Source organism: Gadus macrocephalus, chromosome 23 (assembly GCF_031168955.1).
Source record: "Gadus macrocephalus chromosome 23, ASM3116895v1".
Taxonomy (NCBI): domain Eukaryota; kingdom Metazoa; phylum Chordata; class Actinopteri; order Gadiformes; family Gadidae; genus Gadus; species Gadus macrocephalus.
This window is the reverse complement of record NC_082404.1, coordinates 17,286,057-17,305,754: the sequence shown is the minus strand read 5'-3', so window position 1 is coordinate 17,305,754 and position 19,698 is coordinate 17,286,057. Positions and strand designations below refer to the sequence as shown.

Genomic DNA, 19,698 nt, shown 5'->3' with positions numbered 1-19,698 from the left:
GGAATCATCGACTACCCCGCTTTCCAAGAGTTGACAGTAACTTTTCTCCCAAAACAAGGCTCTATCAGCCCGCAGGTTCCATATGGAACCACCTTAACCACGTTGCCATGTCGTTTAACCGCATTATTATTATTATGGCAACAGGCGCGTCAAAGTTAACGTTGTCGTTGAGTTCCTGCGTTGTTTTTCCGAGGCTCTTCCGCACCGCGCCGTGGGGCGGTTGTTGGTTTGTTTTGCGACTCGTCTCTGTTTGTTCGTTCCCGTGACTCGTCTCTGTGCCCTGCAGAAGTTTTAGTTTAGGCTGGTTGTTAGTATTGACACCTGCATTAACTTTAGTTCAACATTAACCCCCCGTCGTGTTGGCTGGTCTAAAAGCTGCTGCTGGAGGTAACGCGCATTTCGTCCGGGTTAGGTTAGACTGTGTTACCGGTGGTTTCTTTAACATGGACGTGTGTTAGGAAACATAACAGTACCGTCATCACACTTTAACTTTTTCTCCGCGCTGGGTCTCGTTGACTTCTAAACCCTCCCTGTTTAAACGCACTTGACTCCACTGCTCCCGATCTGCTCCTCATGACATCTGCTGCGATTCTTAATAACGAGGTTTAAAATTAATTTGACTTATCCCTGTAACAGGGAAGCAATTTCAAGCTAACGTCAGACGCAATATTTAGGCTATCGTTGGCCTGAAACACCTTCTTTCCGCGCCCAACGAACTGGCGGTGCGTTGTGTTACGTCTGCAGGCCGTCGTGGTGTTGATGGGTTACCGACCTAACGTTAGCCTACAGAAAGGTGGGCTAGACGTGTGTTTATGTGGATATCAACCAGCCTGGGTCGTCGTCAGAAGGCGCACAGTGCGACTGACCCTCCGCTGGTAACCAGAAGCATGTCGATAACAGCGTGTTGATAACAGCGTCTTGATAACAGTCAAAACCGTGCGTTGGAAAAATGCAAAGCATGCAAATAAGTTTAACTGCGTAGTGCATGGGTCGGGGTTAAACGCCGTGTCGCCTACTTGGCGCTGGGTTCGGGGCCCAGAGTGTAGTGTAGGCCTTAACTCTAACTGTCTAACTAGGCCTCGCATTACGACATGCAACTCGTCCAACAACAAACAAACCGTGAAGCCTGGTGTGCCGTTTATGCGTCAGCAGGTTGGGCTCTCAGGTTAATGACGGTCCTATGTCAGGGCTAAAGGCTGGAATAATGTGATATCGATCTTCATGATGACTGGCTATGAAAATGTATGTTGATTTATTTTCGAGGTCTTTATACTCATCTCTCCCCTCTCCCCCCCCCCCCCCCCCCCCCCCAGCTCTCGTCTCTCTCCCTGGAGTTTGCCCCCCTTCGTCCCTTCACTTGTCAGTCAACCCGTGGAGTCGTCGTCGACAGAGGAGCCCCCCGCCTCAGACCGCCCAATGACGTCCGAGCGCCGCCCGCTGGCCCCCAGCGACCTGCAGTCCCAAGCCCCTCAGCGACCAGAGCGCTACCTCCAGGTAACGCTAACCTGCTAGCCCGCCCGCGGTGGGACCCTTAGCATCGTTGTCTCTGTGGGACCCCCCCCCCCCCCCCGCCCCGCCTACTTACGCTCAAAGCGTAGCGACGATGTCAGCCGAGGGAGGGGGTGTCGCCAGCATGGCGGTGGCGACCCCTTTGAACCCTGGGTCCTGAACGAGGTGTAGGGGGGGAGAGGGGGAGAGGGGGAGAGGTGACCCCGGGTCTGGACCGGGATTAACCCCTGAACCCCTTGGGTTGAGGGACTCGCTCCCATTGGCCCCTCGACTTTGCTGTGAGTGCTTGAAATGTCTGACATGCACACGCATTCAAGTTCTTTGTGAGTGTGTGTGGGTGGGGTGGGGTGTTGGGGTGGGGGGTGTATGTGTGGGGGTCTGGGTGTGGGTGTGGGTGGTGTCCAGTGGCCCAGTTTAGTGGTTAGACTCACTGTTTAGGCATGCCTGATACAGAGAGAAACAGAGAGACACCGAGAGAGAGAGGGAGGGGAGAGACAGACGGACGGACGGACAGACAGAGAGACGGAGAGGGAGGACAGACAGACAGGCAGAGTGACAGACAGAGAGAGAGATGGAGAGACAGAGAGAGAGACAAACAGACAGACAGAGAGACAGACAGACAGACAGGGAGGGAGGGAGGGAGGGGAGAGAGAGACAGACAGACAGGGAGGGAGGGAGGGAGGGAGGGAGGGAGGGAGGGAGTGAGGGGAGGGAGGGGAGGGAGGGAGGGAGACAGAGAGTGAGGGGAGGGAGGGAGACAGACAGAGAGTGAGGGGAGGGAGACAGAGAGTGAGGGGAGGGAGAGAGAATAGGGGGGTTTAACAATAGAGGAGGGAGGGGGTTTAATAAAGGAGAGAGAGAGAGAGAGTGAGAGAGGGTGTGTAATGGAAGTGACTGTAGCAGAACTAATGTAAGGGAAATCTGTCCGTATGGGGGGAGGAACGGTTCGGGGTAGGGTGTCACGCATACCAGTAAGGGGGCGGAGTCTGCAGACTGCAGCATCGGGGCTTCTGATTGGTGGACGGCAGATGCCACATGCTGACCCGCACATAAAGTGCTCTTGCCAAACTTGGACACACACACATGCACACGCACAGAGCCACATTGCCACGCACAAACACACACACACACAAAAACACATGGCCTCCCCCACACACACACACACATGTACACATGTACACATGGCCACACAAACACACACATGGCCACGCACGCACACACACACACACACTGCAAAACACACACACACACGGACGCAAACACACATGGCCACCCACGCGCACACACGGCGGGCGGTTGAGTGGCAGGGCCATGTGAGTCCCCTCCCAGGGTCTATTCTGGGGCAGGGGAGGGGGCTCTTCGGCCGGGGGGAGAGCCGGCATTCATTTTCTCTCTCTGCTGCGTACGGCCGAGAGGAGCCGACCCACGCTGCCTCAGGACGTCCCGTAGACAGAGCGGCGTGGTCGCCTAGCGTTACCGTCGGTGTCGAGCGCGGTGCCGGTTCCGGTCGCACCCCCCCCCCCCACACCCCATCCCACCCCTGACAGGACCAACACCACCACCACCACAACAAGGACCACCCCAGACAGGACCCCCACCAGAGCAGCATGGGCTGCTGCTTCAGCAAGGAGCTGCTGCCGGGACCCCGGAGCGGCGAGCGCACCGGGCTGCTGTCGGCCCCGCGGCCCGACAGCCTGACCCCCGTGACGGAGCGCGACCGGGCCCCCTGCTCGGCCCTGGCCCAGCACGTGTGCCTGGCCTCGGAGTGGAGCCACGCCGGGGAGAAGAGGCCCCCGGGGGGAGGGAAGGGAGAGACGGGCCCCAAGGAGCAGGAGAAGGAGAAGGGCCCCCCGCTGAGAGGGACACTCGGGAAGGGCGGCCGGGGTGGTGTCGGCGGCCCCGCCGTGCTGGAGGTACTCACCGCGGGGGGGCAGGAGCAGGGCCGGCAGCGGGCCCCCGCGCACGCCGACGAGGTCGGCGCCGGCCCCCACGTCGGGCCCCCGGGCCAGGCCCCGCCCCCCCTCAAGCAGAAGGTCAAGGACAACGCGGCCGTGAGGGCGTCCTGGTTCAGGCGACTCCCCGAGGGCCCCGGAGGGCAGCGGGGGCCCGGGGGCTGGGGCCCGGCCGGGACGGCGGCGACCCCCGTCGGCGGCGGAGGGGCGGACCCCGTGGTGGCGGCGGCCACTCCGCTGCCGCCGCTGGTCAGCGCCTGGCGGGAGAAGCGGCCCGCCCCCGAGGAGGAAGAGGAGGAGGAGGAGGAGGAGGAGTGCATCGTCACGGCGACGCTGGGCCAGGGCTTCGTGGCGCGGACGCAGAGCTTCTACAGCATCTGCTCCATCAGCGCCGAGGACCTGGGCCACGAGGCCGAGGGCCCGCGGGGCCACGAGGCCGAGGGCCCGCGGGGCCACGAGGCCGAGGGCCCGCGGGGCCACGAGGCCGAGGGCCCGCGGGGCCCCGGGCCCCGGGCAGCTGACGAGAGCACAGCCGCCCCGCCCGACATAGCGCCCGCCGCGGCCGCGTCCGCGAAGCTGCACGCCGCCGAGTCCGTGGCCGAAATAGACGAGGAGATAAAGGCACGCCCCGCCGCACCCGCGGACCCCCGGCCCCCCGCCCGGCTCGGCCCCCACACCGCCCCCCACCCTGTTGTTACTGTGCCCTCCCCCCCGCAGCCCCCCGTCTCACCCCCGCTCCCTGTTGTCTCCCCGCAGGTCGGAGACCCCCTGCCGGACCTGCTGCCCGCCTCCAGCGGACACCGCGGCGGCGGTCCCCCGGACCCCAAACCCCCGTCCCGGGACGGCGGCGACACCGGGGGGAGCCGGCCCCCGTCGACCGGGTCGGAGGGGGAGGAGGAGGAGCGGGCCGAGGACACGCCGGACATCCTGGAGGTTGCGGTGCCCCCGCATTCCCCCCGTTCCCGGGGGCAACGGCCGCGCCCCGACGACCACGGGTGTGTGAAGGCGGAGAAGGAGTGTGTGTTGGTGGAGGAGGTGCTAGTGGAGGAGGAGGAGGAGGAGGAGGAGGAGGAGGTGGTGCGCGTGTGTGAAGAGCCCTCGTACGAGAATCCGGAAGCTTCCGGTCCTTCAGACGGAACGCCGGTCCAGCGCCGGGAGCGGCAGGAAAGGCCCGCCTCCCCGGCCCCCTGCCCGGAGGAGCGGAGGCCCCTGAGCCCCCACCACCTCCCCGAGACCCCCGACAGCTCGGACCGCTCCGCCCCGTCCTCGGACGCCGAGAGCGACGCCGATGAGGAGGAGGGCGCCTTAGAGCAGGAGCGCCCGAAGCCACTCGCTGCTCCTCAAGAGGAGGAGGAGGAGGAGGAGGAGGAGGAGGTAGAGGAAGAGGAAGAGGGGCACGGCTCGCCTCAGACCAACCAGGCCACTTCCGTCAGCCCCCTCGGTGGTCGCCACGGAGATGACGACGACGACGACGACGACGACGACGACGACGACGAAGACAGCCTGGGCAGCACGCCGGAGACCACCCTGACCGAGGTGTCGTCCGCGTCCACCTCGGTGGCGTCCTCGCTCCCCGTCGCCACGCAGACCACGTGCCTCAGCTACGCAGACCCCTCGCCGCTGTCCCGCCGCCACGGTTCCCGGGACCACCCGACCCCGCCCCAGCCCAGCCTGGGCTGGGGCTCCGCCGACGGGATCGGCTCCCTGGACGGGGACGAGGGGGGGCCCGACGAGATGGACGGACGGCTGGTCGGCACCGAAGGCCGCGCGGAGACCGCCGCCGCCGTCGGTTCGGCCGCCGATGACAAAGAGGAAGCCGCCGGTGAACCGGCGCCGGAAAGCGGACGGGAGGTTCCCGAAACGGCCGGCGTTCCGGATCCGACGCCGCCGGCCCCGTGCGCGAACTCCGAATCCAGATCGCCGTGGGAGGAAGACGGCGGGAAGGAAGAGGCGTGGCCCGAGGAGCGTGAGGCCCTCGACGGTCACGTGAGAGACGGGGGCCCCGCCGCACCCCTTGATACGACGGGGTGCTCCACCGTCCCGCCCCCTCCACCCCCCGCCCCCCAGACGGCGTTGGGACTGGTCGACGCCGGTCTGGGCTTGAAGACGGACGTTGAGCCATCCGAGGGCGGAGCCAGAGGTCAGCTGACCCCCACGGGGGCGGAGCATCAGGAGCCGGGCCTGAAGGAGCAGGAGAGGACGGAGGTGGAGCCGGCGGCACCTGCCGCCGCCGCCACCGCCGCCGCCACCGCCGCCGGGGGTCCGGTGAGTGTCCCAGACCCCGGACCCGGACCCGGGGTGGCGGAAGAGGTGCTCTCTCAGGGGCCCCAGACCCCCGAGGCGGAGAGCGGCCCCGTGACCCTCATGACGGCCGAGGCGTTCGTCTTCACGCCGCGCCGCAGCGCCCCGTCGGAGAGCAGCGGCGGGGGGGAGGGGCCCGCGGGCCCGTACGGCCAGGGGGCGGAGCCTGTGTTCTCCGAGACCCCCCCCGACTCGGGCTTCCTGGACATGGCGGCGGAGCACCGCTTCTGCGTCGCCCAGGGCAACGGCGCCGGCGACGGCGGCCTGTACGTCGGCTACAACGGCGACGCCTTCCGTCGCCACGACGACGGAAACGCCTTCCGTCGCCACGACGACGCCTTCCCGACCCCAGAGGACGGGAGCCTCCTGCCGCAGGTGGACCCGACGCAGGTCGACGCCTACGCCTCCACGCCGTCCTACGAGATCCACTTCCTGCCGGCGGCGGCGGGGCGGGGTTTCCCTGGTAGCGGCGAGGACGCAGAGGGGGAGGGGGGCATGAGGGAGATGGTGTCGGTGCTGCTGGCCGAGGACGCCGACCCCTCCTCCCCCTCCTCCCCCCTGAACGCCGGAAGGCCCCGCCTCTACCCGGACCCCTGGCTGAAGCTGGGCCCCGGGGGCGGGGGCGGGTGGGCCTCGGGCGTGGCCGACGGGGACTCCCCCTGCGGGCTGGGCGGGGCCGGCGGCGAGCCGGAGCTCGTCCCCGTGGCGGTGACGGAGCTGCAGCCCTCCATGGCCATGCTGGGGGCGTACCCCTACAGCACCCTGATGCCCCAGGGGTCCTGCCTCTGGGACTGGCACACGCAGTACCCCCCGCCCGTAAGTGTGTGTGGTGTGTATGTGTGTGTGTAGTCGTGTGTGTGTGTGTGAGTTTGGGATGTGTGTGTGTGTATGTGTGTGTGTGTGTCAGAGTTTGGGATGTGTGTGTGTGAGTATTGGATGTGTGTGTTCCAGTTTGGGATGTGTGTATGTGTGTCTGAGTTTGGGATGTGTGTGTGTCTGGGTGTCACTCACTTGTTCAGAGTTCACCGAGACTCATAAAACTAGCCACCCCCTCCCACCCCTCTTACCCACTTATTTTAAGTAGTACGTCCTGGCAATTCAAAATAGTACTTGGCATCATGTAGCATCTTATCCTAGCTATCTGTGTTGTGTACAGGGAATGGGTTAACCTAGCGATTGTTAGTGCTTGGCACGAGGTTCTATCAACATCCTTACTAAATGTAAATGTAGGGGTCTGTTTTGGCGTCTTATTAAAGGGTAAGCTGAGTTTGGCTGCAGCAGTAGGAAAAGGTTGTGTGTCATAACTTGAGATGCGGTGAGGTGTTTATGATTTGTTGTCGTGTGTCTTGGCGTCTCCACGTTTTTAAGAGTTATTTTGTTTCACTTGATTCGGGTCCCAGACTGAACAGATCCGACATGAAGAGGCTCCCGTGACATTTATGGTTGGCGTATGAATTATTCTGTTCGGTGCAAGACTGACTTTATGTTTTATGTGTCATTTGTGTACTTTAAGATACTGGCGTAACATTTACCTCGGTATTCTAGAATTGTTTTCAGTCTAAACAGACGGTGACGTATGATGAAACATTTTCATTCATCCAACATTACTGAGTTTTCATTTGATATTTTGCATCATTAACTTTATTCTGAAAGCATTCAAAGGAGTGCTTTCAGAAGGAGATGAAGGAGGCGATGAAAGAGGACCCCGAAAGAGATGAACTTTGTATTTTGCGGCATTTACTTTATTCTGAAAGCATTCGAAGAAGTGCTTTCAGAAGGAGATGAAGGAGGGGATGAAGGAGGATCCAGAAAGAGATTAACTTTGTATTTTGCGGCATTTACTTTATTCTGAAAGCACTCGACAGAGTGCTTTCAGAATAAAGTAAATGCTGCAAAATACCAAAGAGTTCGTCTCCTTCTGGAGACCAGACGTTCCTCCACATTAACCCCCTGTTGTCTGGCGATCCAGGAGCTCGCCGCCGGACTGAACCCCAACGCAGAGGTGTGGACGGACCAGACCTTCGGCCTGGCCGACCCCGACCCCGGCTTCCCCCAGGACCAGATGTCCTGGCTGGACCACGCCGACGGCCTGCTCCGCCCTGAGGGTAGGTGACGCTGGATGTCTTTGGTAGTATCCCGTCTGTATGTATAGCAGGGCTTTGACTTTTGCCCAAAAATCATATTCGAAGTTTGTTTGTTTATTAATATTAATATTCGAATATATTCTAATATTTATTAATAATATTTTGACCATTAAATGCCTTCAGTAAGATCTGGATTGGGCTGCGCGAGGTTTGTTTACCGCGTTGCTATGGTAACCGGTCCTGCGTGTTCCAACGGTTTATTAGGTTTCTAATAAATCGCTAAATCGCTATCGTCTAATCAATACTTCATTCACTGCCTCTTCCATGCTCATTACAATATCATGAATAGACTGCGTCGGGTTCTCCGACGTCTCTCCCTCTTGGCCTGCCCTTAACAGGTTTGAATATTATGGGCTGCCTAATATTCGTTAGAATTTTGATTTATTTTTTGACATTCGAATTATATTCGAATAACGAAGTTCGGAGTCAAAGCCCTAGTGTATAGTAGCCATTTGTAGAAGGTCGACGCCTGCAGGATTTCTCGGTGTTGCCCTTTTTTGTCTGCAGTTGTTTCGTCGTCAAAAGTGTTCTGCGATTGTGTTTTTATTGAACACGGTTTGTAGTCTAGATCTGTTTTTTCTTGCCCTAGTCTTTTCTAAGGTGTGGATCTGGTCTCTCTAGCTCTAGATTGTTCTGGACCTGGTTTCTCTAGCTGTATATTTTCTGTATCTGGTCCTCTAGCTCTAGATTGGTGTAGAGCTAGATATTTTCTGTATCTGGTCCTCTTGCTGTAGTTTTTTCTGGATCTGGTTCTTCTAGATTGTTCTGGATCGGTTTGCTCTAGATTGTTCTGGATCAGGCGGGGATCTGGATGCTCTAGCTCTAGATTGGTATGGATCTGGTTCCTCTACCTCTGGATAGTTTGGGATCTGGTTCCTCTAGCTCTGGATTGTTCTGGATCTGGTTGCTCTAGCCTGTTCTGGATCGGGTGCCTCTGGCTCTAGATTATTCTGGATCTGGTGGCTCTAGCTCTACCCTGGCCTGAGGTGTGGCGCCGGCTCCCCTGACCTCTGACCTCTGACCTCTGACCTTGCCTCCCTGGCCTCCCGTCTACAGAGTACGAGGCGGCCTACAGCATGGAGGACCTGGGCCTGGCGGAGGCGGACCCCAGCATCCTGGAGTACCAGGCCCTCCCCACGGGGCCCCTCGCCACGGTGACCCTCCCCACGGGGCCCCTCGCCACGGTGACCCTCCCCACGGGGCCCCCCCCGGTCAACGGGGAGCCCGACAGCGCCCCGGCCTCCGGTACCCGACCCCCTTCCTGTTCCATCAGGCCGGCTCCTCTGGGAGTCCTGACCCATGGTTAATGGTTTCCACTGCTCAGTTGAAACTAAACGCTCTTCTGTGATTCCAGACGACGTCAAGCAGCAGCTGAGGTGCCTGCTGGAGTCCTGTCTGACCCGGTAGGTGTTGCTTACGCCCAAGTTTTGGAGCATTCGACGGTCAAACTGTCGTTGGCGGAATCAGTGCTCCGATTGGCCGGTTGTCTCCTGTGAGGGAGGCGGGATCAGTGCTCTCATTGGCCGGTTGTCTCCGGTAAAGGGAGGCGGGATCAGTGCCCTCAGTGGCGGGATCGGTGCTCTGATTGGCCGGCTGTCTCCTGTTGGGGGAGGCGGGATCGGTGCTCTGATTGGCCGGTTGTCTCCCACCTGTCCCCAGGGAGTACCTGGCCAACGACCTGTACCTGGTGTCCCAGATGGACAGCGACCAGTACCTGCCCATCAGCACGCTGGCCAGCCTGGACCTCATCAAGACCGTCACCACCGACCAGAGCCTCATCGAGGAGACCCTGAAATGTGAGCGCAGAGGAACCTCATTTCTGGGAGGTTTTGAATTGAGTGGACGAGATAAGACGTGCTAATGTCAACAAGAAGATTGAAAAAGGGAATTGTCGAAGATTCAAGCCCGCCACTTTGCTTTCAAAAACTGCCGTCTCCAAACCCGATTGTAGTACACAATGCACACCCTCTGAGCATTACGCCCCTCGGTCGTGAACTGCTATAGGCTACACTTTAATGTTCTTGGATTCTCCTCCTCCTCCCCTCTCCTCTCTCCCCCCTCCTCCCCCAGCCCTGCCCCAGGTGCAGTTGGCCCCCTGTGGTCAGAAGGTCCGCCCCAGCCAGTGTCGCTGCGTGGTCATCCTGCGCGAGATCCCCGACACCACCTCCCCCGAGGTACGGACACGCGCTTCCTGTTTCCTGGCACGCACGATCCTCGAGCCTTGTTCTAGACAATCCAACAGGCCAATGAGAACGTGTGCAACACACTGAAGGAGGAAACGTTGTGAGCCACAGATGGTCTTGGACCAGGTGGGATCGCCAGTTTGTCCCTGGGGCTGACGGTGTTTATCTGACGGTGTTCATCTGTCCTGACGGTGTTTATCTGTCCTGACGGTGTTTATCTGACGGTGTTTATCTGTCCTGACGGTGTTTATCTGTCCTGACGGTGTTTATCTGTCCTGACGGTGTTTATCTGACGGTGTTCATCTGTCCTGACGGTGTTTATCTGACGGTGTTTATTTGTGTTCCTGACGGGTTTATCTGACGATGTTCATCTGTCCTGACGGTGTTTATTTGTGTTCCTGACGGGTTTATCTGACGGTGTTCATCTGTCCTGACGGTGTTATTTTGTGGTCCTGACGGTGTTTATCTGACGGTGTTCCTCTGTCCTGCCGGGGGTTTGTCTGGTCCTTAGTGTTTATTAGTCCTAACGGTGTTTCTCTGTGGGGTTTCTCTGTGGGGTTTATCTGATGGTGTCTACAGGAGGTGGAGGCCCTGTTCGCTGGGGCCGACCAGCCCAAGTTCCTGAGCTGTGAGTTTGTGAGGAACGACAACTGGTTCATCACCTTCCAGACGGAGGCCGAGGCCCAGCAGGTAAACCCCGCCTCTCTCTACAGACCTCAAACCTCTCGCTGCAGGGCGAGCGCTGACCTGAGACCAGACCCGTGGATCCCATCGCAGAATTCAGATCCACCGTTCGAATCACGGCTGTGTTCATATCCAGACTATCACACACAGTGTTCACATTTCCAGCATCAGCAGTGATTTCATTTCACGGAGAATTCACAAAATGTTTGATGTGCAATAAACGCCCCGAAATAAGCCACAATTTAGTTCTCCTGCCTGCTTTTAAACAAGTGCAGACTTGGCTGTCAGACGAGTGTGACTGACGCTGTTGTGTGTGTACCCCCGCCCCCGTCCTCCGATCAGGCGTACAAGTACCTGCGCGAGGAGGTCAAGGTGTTCAAGGGGAAGCCCATCATGGCCAGGATCAAGGCCAAGACCATGGCGGTCACGTCCTACGCGCCCAAGAACGGCTACCGGCCCGCCGACGCCGCCTCGGCCAATCAGCAGGCCTTCGCCGGCTTCTACAGCCCGCAGCCCGCCTCCGCCCCGGGACAGCTGCCCGTCACGCAGCTCTACGACCTGACCAATCAGGCGTGGGCCACGGCCATGACGGGCTACCAGGACGCCAGCCTGGTGAGGGAACGAGATCTGTCTCTAGACGAATGACGAGGAGCTGAATTAGATGTGCTTTAATTTTGCTATTTTATTTTTCTCTTTATTCAACTTTTATTTTTCCTCATTCTTATTTTTATCAGAAAAAAATATATAATTTGTGTATATTTTTTACTATTATTTTTTTTAACTACTATTTTTAACTATAGAGGAAGAGTCAATAGACACAAAATAAGCAGGAGGAAGATGTTGCGAAACGGCAGTCTATCACTGTGGCCAGCCCTTTCAAGTATCTCATTCCATTTCTGCCCTCTCGCCAGCAGATGGCGCCACTGATCAACAACTTCCTCGACGGCTTCCCGGTCTCTCCCAACTTCAAACACCACAACCCATACAGACAGAGGTTCGCCCTGCTGCCCCCTCCCTCTCCTCCCCCTCTCTCCCTCCTCCTCCATATTGTCTTTGATATGACTGCATCATTATTCATACATTTCCGTTGGTCTCCTCTTCTGGGTCGACACTGGCCTGTTCTTTTATCTGCTAATGGCGATATGAAGATTTACCACCGCGGGCCAGACTACTATTCACGCTGAGTAATGGCCGACAGCGTTTCCTGAAATAGAACTCAGACTTCAAGCCCCCCCCCCCACGCCCCCCCAGAGTGACACCGCAGTTGCTAAGCTACATTTTAATCTAGGGGCTTATGGCCGGATCTAATTTTAGCATATTCAACGTAAATCCGAGAAATACGCCGTCCACCTTTCTGTCAAGTGGAATACTTTAAAGCGGATGTTTGTGTCGTGTTGTGTGTGTGTGGGGGGGCTGAGGGAGCAATCACATGACTCTGTTGCTAAGCGACCACCTGCTCCCCCTCTTGACAGGGGTGGCCGGAGGCGGGGCTCCGACGAGCGGGGGCCCGGCCAGCCGACAGACTCCGCCTACTCGGAGAGGGGGCCAATGGGACGAGGCGCCCGCAGACAGGGAAGGGGCGGGGCCCGCCGCGGGCGCAGCGAGGGCGGCCGGCCCGACGACCCCCCCAACGGAGACCGCGGACGGTAAGGAGACCCCACAAGTCCGGCCCCCCCGTGGGGTCCCCACAAAGTGTGTGTGTGTGTGTGTGTGCGTGTGCTTGGAAGGACGTGAGGCCGATCAAGTGGCCCCCCGTCCCTCTCCCTAATGAACATGGGTTCCATGCCCCCCCAACGGACTTCGCTCTCAGCCGGCTTATCCGGGCGTGCCGAGATTAGGCGCTGCAGTTGGAGATGTTGCGTTGTGGGGACCTCGGCGGCTGCTGCTTCTTCGATTGGCTCCCCGTCGCTCTCGCTCTTGGCAATCTGTCTCCTGGTCCCGTTCCCAGAGAGCCAAACCCGTCACGGGATCAGAGAGAACAACATCAGTGTGGTGCTCAGACGGGATGAGTCACGGCGGGAATGTTCTTTCTAGGAACTATTATTGAGCATTCGGCCGTTTGTTGTGCCGATGCCAGTTATGAGTCTGTATTCTTGGCAGACATTTTTGAAATTGTACAGATTGTAGGGGCGGCATGTGGCTCAGGGGCTAGAGCGGGTTGGCTGGTAACCGGGAGGTTGCTGGTTCGATCCCCGGCTCCTCCTAGCCGAGTGTCGAGGTGTCCCTGAGCGAGACGCCTCACCCTGACTGTCCCTGATGAGCTGGCTGTCACCTTGCCTGCCTGACACTTTCTTTGTTGTGCGAAAGTGTGCACGAATGGGTGAATGTCAGACAATATCGTAAAGCGCTTCGAGTGGCCACTGGTTGGGAAAGCGCTGTATAAATACCGCCCATTCATCCTTGTGGTGAGTGTGTATTCCAAGTCACCCAGTGTTGCCCATCCGCCCCTCCACCTGTGGGTTGTCGCTGTGCGTTAGTCTGCCGGTGCTGCAGCCGCGGAGCGCTGATCTCGCAGGGAGGGAGATGAAAGCCCAGCCGGCCGCTGCAGGGCTAAATATTCATTTAACGCCCGCTCTAGTTTCCTCGGAGAGGCTCCACTCTCACCGTGAGGCCAGGAGAAAGGCTTCATCGAGCTCTCTGAGGAAAACCAGGCGGAGCGGACACAGAGACCGTGTTTTACACCTCAGCTAATAAAGTAAAAAGAATAAAACGGTCGAATTAATACCGTTTGTTTATTTGGTATAGTTCTAGTAAACCGTACCAGCCATAGAGTCACTGGAGCTATTTTCCTGCACATTTCTACTCTTTAAAGGCGAAACATCTTGATACATAGACAGTTTGTATCTATGTATACTACAAATATACGGCTTTTATGCAGTCTGTTGAATGCTGTTCACGGTGTGGTCCGCTGATGTTGGTCCATCTCTTTCTTCCCGGCGTAGGAGAGGGAACTACGGCCAGAGCCGGAGGGAAGAGCGTCGCGCGGGGTACGGCAGGGTAAGGAACCCTCTGGAACAACTGGCGGAGCTGGCGGCCATCTTGGGCAGAGCAGCGCCATGAAGGCTGCTGGGAAGGATCAATAAAGAAGTTCTGCTGTTGTTGTGGTTGTTGCTGTTTTTGTTATTGACGTGTAAAGGTTTGACTGAGATAAATGTGTGGCACTACTGTTACTCGTTACTGTTAAGTTAGCAGATGCTTATCGAAAAGGAATTATTTTTTTGTAATTAATGCTTGGATTTAGGAATCTCGCTCACTTGACTTCAATGTGTGTGTGTGTGTGTGTGTGTGTGTGTGCGTGTGTGTGCTCTCAGAAGGGCGCGGTGTCCTCGCCCGTTCCTCGACGCCCCTCCCCCAGCCTGGAGCTGGGGCCCACCAGCTTCCCCCCGCTGCCCTCCTCCTCCAACGCCGCCGCCGCCACCGCCTCGCCTGTCGCCGCCGGCAACAGCAAGGTAGGACCGCCAGCCGCTCTGCGGGATACGAGGGGGCGGGGGGGGGGGAGGAACCATTTGGGGATGCTCACATTGTCGGCGTCTCTCAGGGTCCCTCAGTGAGGAACGACAGTCCCGGGGTAACCACGGCAACAACAACAGCAGAGGAGGCGGATCCCCCGCCCACCTCGGACCCGACCCCGGAGGCGACCCCCGCCCCGCCCAGCGTCTGGCAGGCCCCCCCCCACACGTGAGTAGCTGCTTTTCTGAGAGGTCCTGATTGGCTGAGAGACGAAGGGGCGGGGCCAGTGATGACCGCGCGGGAATATCGAACCCGACACAGAGCGAGGAGAACTAGAAAGGGCAACTTCGTCTTCCTGATTGAACTTTAGCATTAGCTACGTGGAAACGCAAAGCCGCCATTACAGGCGTGGTTGTTTGGCGTGGGTGCATCTCGTGATGCTCTCCTAGATGTGGGGGTTTGGACGCCAAACACAGCCAGGAAATACTACAGGGGGTTGTTCCTGTTCCCGGAGGAAAGGTCCTCCTGTGTTAATATCAAACATGGTTGATGCTGAGCTTCTGCTTCGGGTTGCGGAGGGAGATATCGTGTTTGTCAGGGGTGGTGTGCTGTGGTGCAGGTGGACATGCTCACACAGCCATCTCGAATACACAACCACCACCAGAACAACAGGAGTGTGGTGGCTTTGTTTCATTAACACGTCTCTTCCTGAAAAGAACAGGGTTCCATCCGCGGTCGGTTGCATACGGAGAGAGTGGACGGTCGTTGCCTTTGGGAGTTTTCTGGCTGCTTCGGGAAAGAGGCCCCCGTCCTGCTCTCTCTTATTCCTTTATTTATTTATTACCTCCCATATATCATTCTCCCCCTTCCGTAACGCTCATACAGATGGTCGGGGTCTCATGCCAGGAACATCAATATCTCCCTGGCTTGGGGCTGGGTACTGGGGGTGTAGGAGGGGGAGGAGGGGGAGGAGGGGGAGGTGGTGGGGGAGAGAGAGAGGCACCTCCTGCTCAAAGATAAGGATGAATGAGGCTGACGATGAGGGACCGGTGCGTTTGTTCGTGTTCCGGTCACGCCTGCCCCGATTTTTTTTATTTTTTTTTGTGCTGCATTATTTTAAGCACTGTGTTGTAGGACAGCGAGGCGTTCCCAGTGTTCCCAGTGGACCGCCGGGACAGGGCTCAGGTATAACGCATTGGGAATTAACTACTCCCCGGAGACCTGTTATCAGAGCGTATGGTAGGATGGGGGCAGACGGGACCGCCAAAGTGTTTATATCACGCTACAGCACAGCAACTCACAATGGTCAGATATTGTAACTTCAATGCATCACATTGTTGTTGTTTTATCGGTTTATGCCGATGAAATTCTCTGTTTTGAGCGTATTGTTTTTGCGTTGTCAAGGAAACGTCTTGTCGATTGGTTCTTTCGGACCGTTGTTGCTCATGGGTTGGGTTTGTAGCGCGTTGGCGGGTAAACAGCGGAGTTGTGCCCATTATGGAAGCATAATCCTTGTCCGTTATTGACCAATCAAGATAGAGTGTTTAACCATGCTGCTGTGTTCACCCTGTCTGCGCTTATTTTGATGAATGACTTATTATTTATTTAAAATCTCTCCTTCTCTCCTCTCCTTATTGTATCGCAGAGTCGTTCTTATTTTATGGTACGTGAGTGGTATTGATGAATACACGCAATGATCTCGCCATACAACGCTGTCTATCAAAGTCAGTGACTAAATGATGCTTTGAAACGAGGCTCTGAACGTCTCTTATGGTGTGCCGGTACACAGTGTGTGTTTCTACAGATTCAACAGCATTTATTTCTGGGGGCTGTCAGACGCATATTTTGTCTGCAGCACGGCTGTCTTTAATCCTGCGCAGTTGTTTGAATTCGGAAAAAACCTATCGGGGGGGGAAACAGGTTATCAAAACAAAGAAATGTTCCCACTTGTTGCCAGGGCGACTGCGGGTATCGCTGGCACACGAGACACGCTCGACGGCTGTATCTCGCTTTGATTGCACGACAGACTGAAGGCACGCACCAGTTGGCAACCGGGAGATCGCAGACGTACAGACGTGCAGACGTGGAGACGTGCAGACGGACTCAATTAAAAATGCTCTCAGATTCTTAACCTGTGCTGGATATAGCTCTGACGGGTTGCTATGCAGCACGTATACGTGAGGAGCCACACATTGGTTAATAATCTCTCTCCTGCTCTCCATCCCTTCTGTCTCTCTCTGTCTCTCTGTCTGTCTCTCCATCTCTGTCTGTGTCTCTCTGTCCATCTCTCCATTTGTCGGTCTCTCCGTCTCCGTCTCTGTGTCTGTCTCCTTCTCTCTTTGTCTGTCTCTCTCGCTCTCTTTCTCTCTGTCTCTCTGTCTCTCTCTCTGTCTCTCCGTCTCTGTCCCTCTCCCCAGGGAGGTGAAGGTTGAGGCTGTCAGGACGTCCCAACAGGCCATGCCGTTGCTCTCCCAGTCTAAATCGACGACTCCTCCCCAGGACAACGAAGCAAACATGGTGAGACTTCTGTCACTGGCACTATATTATAATAACTGTGATTCATCCCTTTTAAACCAGTTGCTTCCCCATCGAGCTATCTAGATTAACACCGTCCAGGACGCAACAGTTTAGTCCAGAGAAGGAAGCACGTACAGTCGTCCCATCATTGACTGGCTAAAACAAAGCAGGATAATGATTACGTTACGCCCATAGACTCCAGTGTATGCCCATTCCCGCCCCCTCCCCCCTCCCACTCACACAGCCATGTACGACTTGTGATAGAAACGTTGAGATGTTGATGCAGAGTCACTAGAGTGTGTATTTGCCGGCTAAACACGTTGCACGCCCATGACGGCTGTAGAGTTAAAGTTGTCTGACGAGGGAGGGAGGGAGGGAGGGAGGGGGTGAGGGTGTAGGATGTAGGATGTGAAGTATCTCGAAGCGTCAGGAGCTCAAGTGTGTTTACACAGCGTCCCTTCGCCGACAAAGGTCACAGAGCTTCAAGCGTCGGATTAAACGTAGCGCACCAAAGGCACAGACACAGGGCGTTCAGACACAAGGGACGCCCAGCAGAGTGCTAGCCAGACGCCTGGAGAGAAGCCTTAAGATGTTTATGAGAGGGGGCCACAGAACATACGGGGAGAAGGGGTTCCACTGGACAGGAACCACGCTTCCAACAGCATAGCCCACCCGAGTGTGACTCTGTCCTCATCCGTCTGTCCGTCCTCCGTATGTCCGTCTGTCCGTCCGTCTGTCCGTGCAGGAGCCGAAGAGGCTCAGCTACGCCCAGATCTGCCAGAGGGCGCGGGCCAATCAGTCGCTGCCGCCCTCGGACCCCGCCTCCTCGGGGGAGGAGAGCCCGACCACGCCCTCGCCGCCCCCCGCCCCGGCCCCGGCGTATCCCGCCCTGGGGTCCGAGGCGGCGCTGTTGTCACGGTGACCAGGGAGGACGATGTGGTAGAGGACGCCACACCACCACCGGCCACGCCCGACCCCGAGGGCACCCCTCCGGTCCACCGCTGCCCGGCCCGGGGGGGGGGGGGGGGTTGGGCTTCAGCTCAGGTTACGGTTTTGGGGGCGGGGTTAAGGAGAAGGGGTGGGGTTATAGCTCAGGTTAGGGTTTGGGGGTGTGGGGTTAAGGAAGGGGGGGGCAGGGGTACTGGCTTAGAAGGGGGTCAAAGGTTAACGACTCCCCATGTGTCTTTTCTGATTGGTTGAAGAATTAAAACGTGTGGGGAGGGGGGGGGGGGGGGGGTTCGACCTTCATCATTTTTGGGTTATTTTTATTTCCAGGTTTGTTGTTTTAGAGTGATTCTTTAGGAGCCAGGTGTTTTTTCTGTTTCTGCCTCTGTTGCGAGATGCCCTGGCGTTTTCCCGAGTGCATATTGAGTTTCCTTCCGTGTCGGACGGTTAGTCGACGCCAAGTCGAGTCCGAAGATAATAATAATATTTCTTTTTTTTATTATCTATATATTTCCGTTCCTCCGAAAAGTGTTTTCAGTCCTCGTGGTCATGTCAATCACTGGCGTTGCCTAGCGACTCGAGCCTAGGGCCCCCCGGCCTCCAGGCGTGTTGGACCCCGGAGCGGCGACACACCTGTGCGGGCCTCGCCACCCCCCCCCCCCCCCCCCCCCCCCCCCCCCCCCCAGTGAGCAGCGCCTGTACATCGACCCGGGCGTTTCTTCGTAGCTAACTTGTTTTTCGTTTTTTTTCTCATTTAGTTTTAACGTTCGTAAATATGTTGACACCCGTGTGTTAAAGCAAGCCTCGTTTGTGTGTGTGTGTGTGTGTGTGTGTGTGTGTGTGTGTGTGAGACGGCTTTGGTACCCATTTTGTTTTCGAGGTGCAGAGACGCACGTGCCTACCTGTGACCTTCACAGGGAGAGGAGTTCCACTGTGACCTTCACAGGGAGAGGAGGTCCACCGTGACTTTTAATTGAACTTTGAAGAAACCCCGAGTGTTCACCGGTCGTTAGGGGAAGACTAGCTCTGCCTCGCTGTGGAATAAGGGGTGGAGTCACAGTGGGGTAGTGTGTGTGTGTTCCTTTAAGGGGCGGGGTTATGGACAGGTGGGTGTGTTCTTGGGGGAGGGGCTGCTCAAAGTTATTGAATGTACACGAGTACTTGAAGTTTGAAGGATTTCCCTTTCAATTTTTTTTCAAGTTTGTTTTCATTGTTATTATTGTTTTTGTTTAAAAGCAAGAATGTTCCGTTTTTAAATGTGAAGATGGCACTTCAAAAAAGAGCAGGCATGGTTAAGGTTAAACCTTTTTTGTTGTACAAATGTAAATTATTTGAAGAAAAAAATAAATGTGCCTTTTGAAGTTTATGTTTGGCTTATCTTTTCTTTTATAAGAATGTATTTTTGGTACATTAAAGTATTTTAATCCACACAAAAAAATCATAGTCTGTTGTAGATGATGACTGGTTGTAGGAACAGGGAACAATTTGTTTTTAATTGTGATATTCTCCTAAAAAAACGATTCTAATTGTGCAAGACAAAAGCCTCAACACCAATTATATTGAATTGGCATCGTTTGTTGATATGTTAATCAATTTGAATAGTGGAAATTAAAAGAATCACTATCAGCATAAATTTGAGGAGGCTAAAACCCGGCTGAGCTGCATCGTGGCAGGTGTCGTTGTCTTTCCATCCAGCAGGTGGCGGTCGAGTCATAGGCTACCTTTCTAATTGACAATCAAAGCATATCGAGGTAAGCGATCTTATTATTGTGGCAAACGCCTCACAAACTGACCCTGATTTGGTTCCGATTGTTGAACCCGCTACACTAAAACGCCAGTGCACCACAGCTATTCTCATTAGGTTTATACCCATAAACACCAGTGCAGCAGCGACAGTTCCGCCCCGCAGTGTGTGTTGTTTACATCGCCTCTGAAGCGTGTTGACAGACAGAGGGCGTCTGGGCAGGAGGGTCAACCGGGGAGAGGGACGCCTTGGCCGGGCGTCAACCATTC

At 56.5% G+C, this 19,698-nt stretch overlaps 2 protein-coding genes across 3 annotated transcripts in view; both read left to right on the top strand.

The window, feature by feature from the left end:
- The window catches only part of LOC132452246 (uncharacterized), a 19,207-nt gene extending 156 nt beyond the window's left edge, over positions 1 to 19,051 (top strand). The window contains exons 2-18 of one of the 2 annotated variants that reach the window (XM_060044736.1): positions 1,314 to 1,494; positions 4,218 to 5,210; positions 5,274 to 6,578; positions 7,732 to 7,867; positions 8,963 to 9,151; positions 9,261 to 9,309; positions 9,566 to 9,702; positions 9,977 to 10,080; positions 10,669 to 10,779; positions 11,116 to 11,385; positions 11,688 to 11,767; positions 12,246 to 12,419; positions 13,716 to 13,770; positions 14,085 to 14,222; positions 14,312 to 14,451; positions 16,641 to 16,740; positions 17,486 to 19,051. In XM_060044736.1, coding sequence (XP_059900719.1) covers positions 1,314 to 1,494; positions 4,218 to 5,210; positions 5,274 to 6,578; positions 7,732 to 7,867; positions 8,963 to 9,151; positions 9,261 to 9,309; positions 9,566 to 9,702; positions 9,977 to 10,080; positions 10,669 to 10,779; positions 11,116 to 11,385; positions 11,688 to 11,767; positions 12,246 to 12,419; positions 13,716 to 13,770; positions 14,085 to 14,222; positions 14,312 to 14,451; positions 16,641 to 16,740; positions 17,486 to 17,662 — 4,339 coding nt within the window. In that variant the 3' untranslated portion in view covers positions 17,663 to 19,051. Of the gene's footprint in view, positions 1 to 1,313; positions 1,495 to 4,217; positions 5,211 to 5,273; positions 6,579 to 7,731; positions 7,868 to 8,962; positions 9,152 to 9,260; positions 9,310 to 9,565; positions 9,703 to 9,976; positions 10,081 to 10,668; positions 10,780 to 11,115; positions 11,386 to 11,684; positions 11,768 to 12,245; positions 12,420 to 13,715; positions 13,771 to 14,084; positions 14,223 to 14,311; positions 14,452 to 16,640; positions 16,741 to 17,485 lie in introns of both variants that reach the window. The other variant, XM_060044735.1, reaches the window with a different exon arrangement.
- Positions 2,328 to 4,080, top strand: LOC132452884 (spidroin-2-like). Its single transcript, XM_060045722.1, has 3 exons — positions 2,328 to 3,872; positions 3,945 to 4,031; positions 4,069 to 4,080. Exons 1-3 carry the CDS (start codon positions 3,117 to 3,119, stop codon positions 4,078 to 4,080), a joined length of 855 nt encoding a protein of 284 aa, XP_059901705.1. The 5' UTR covers positions 2,328 to 3,116.
- Positions 19,052 to 19,698: the final 647 nt, after the last annotated feature.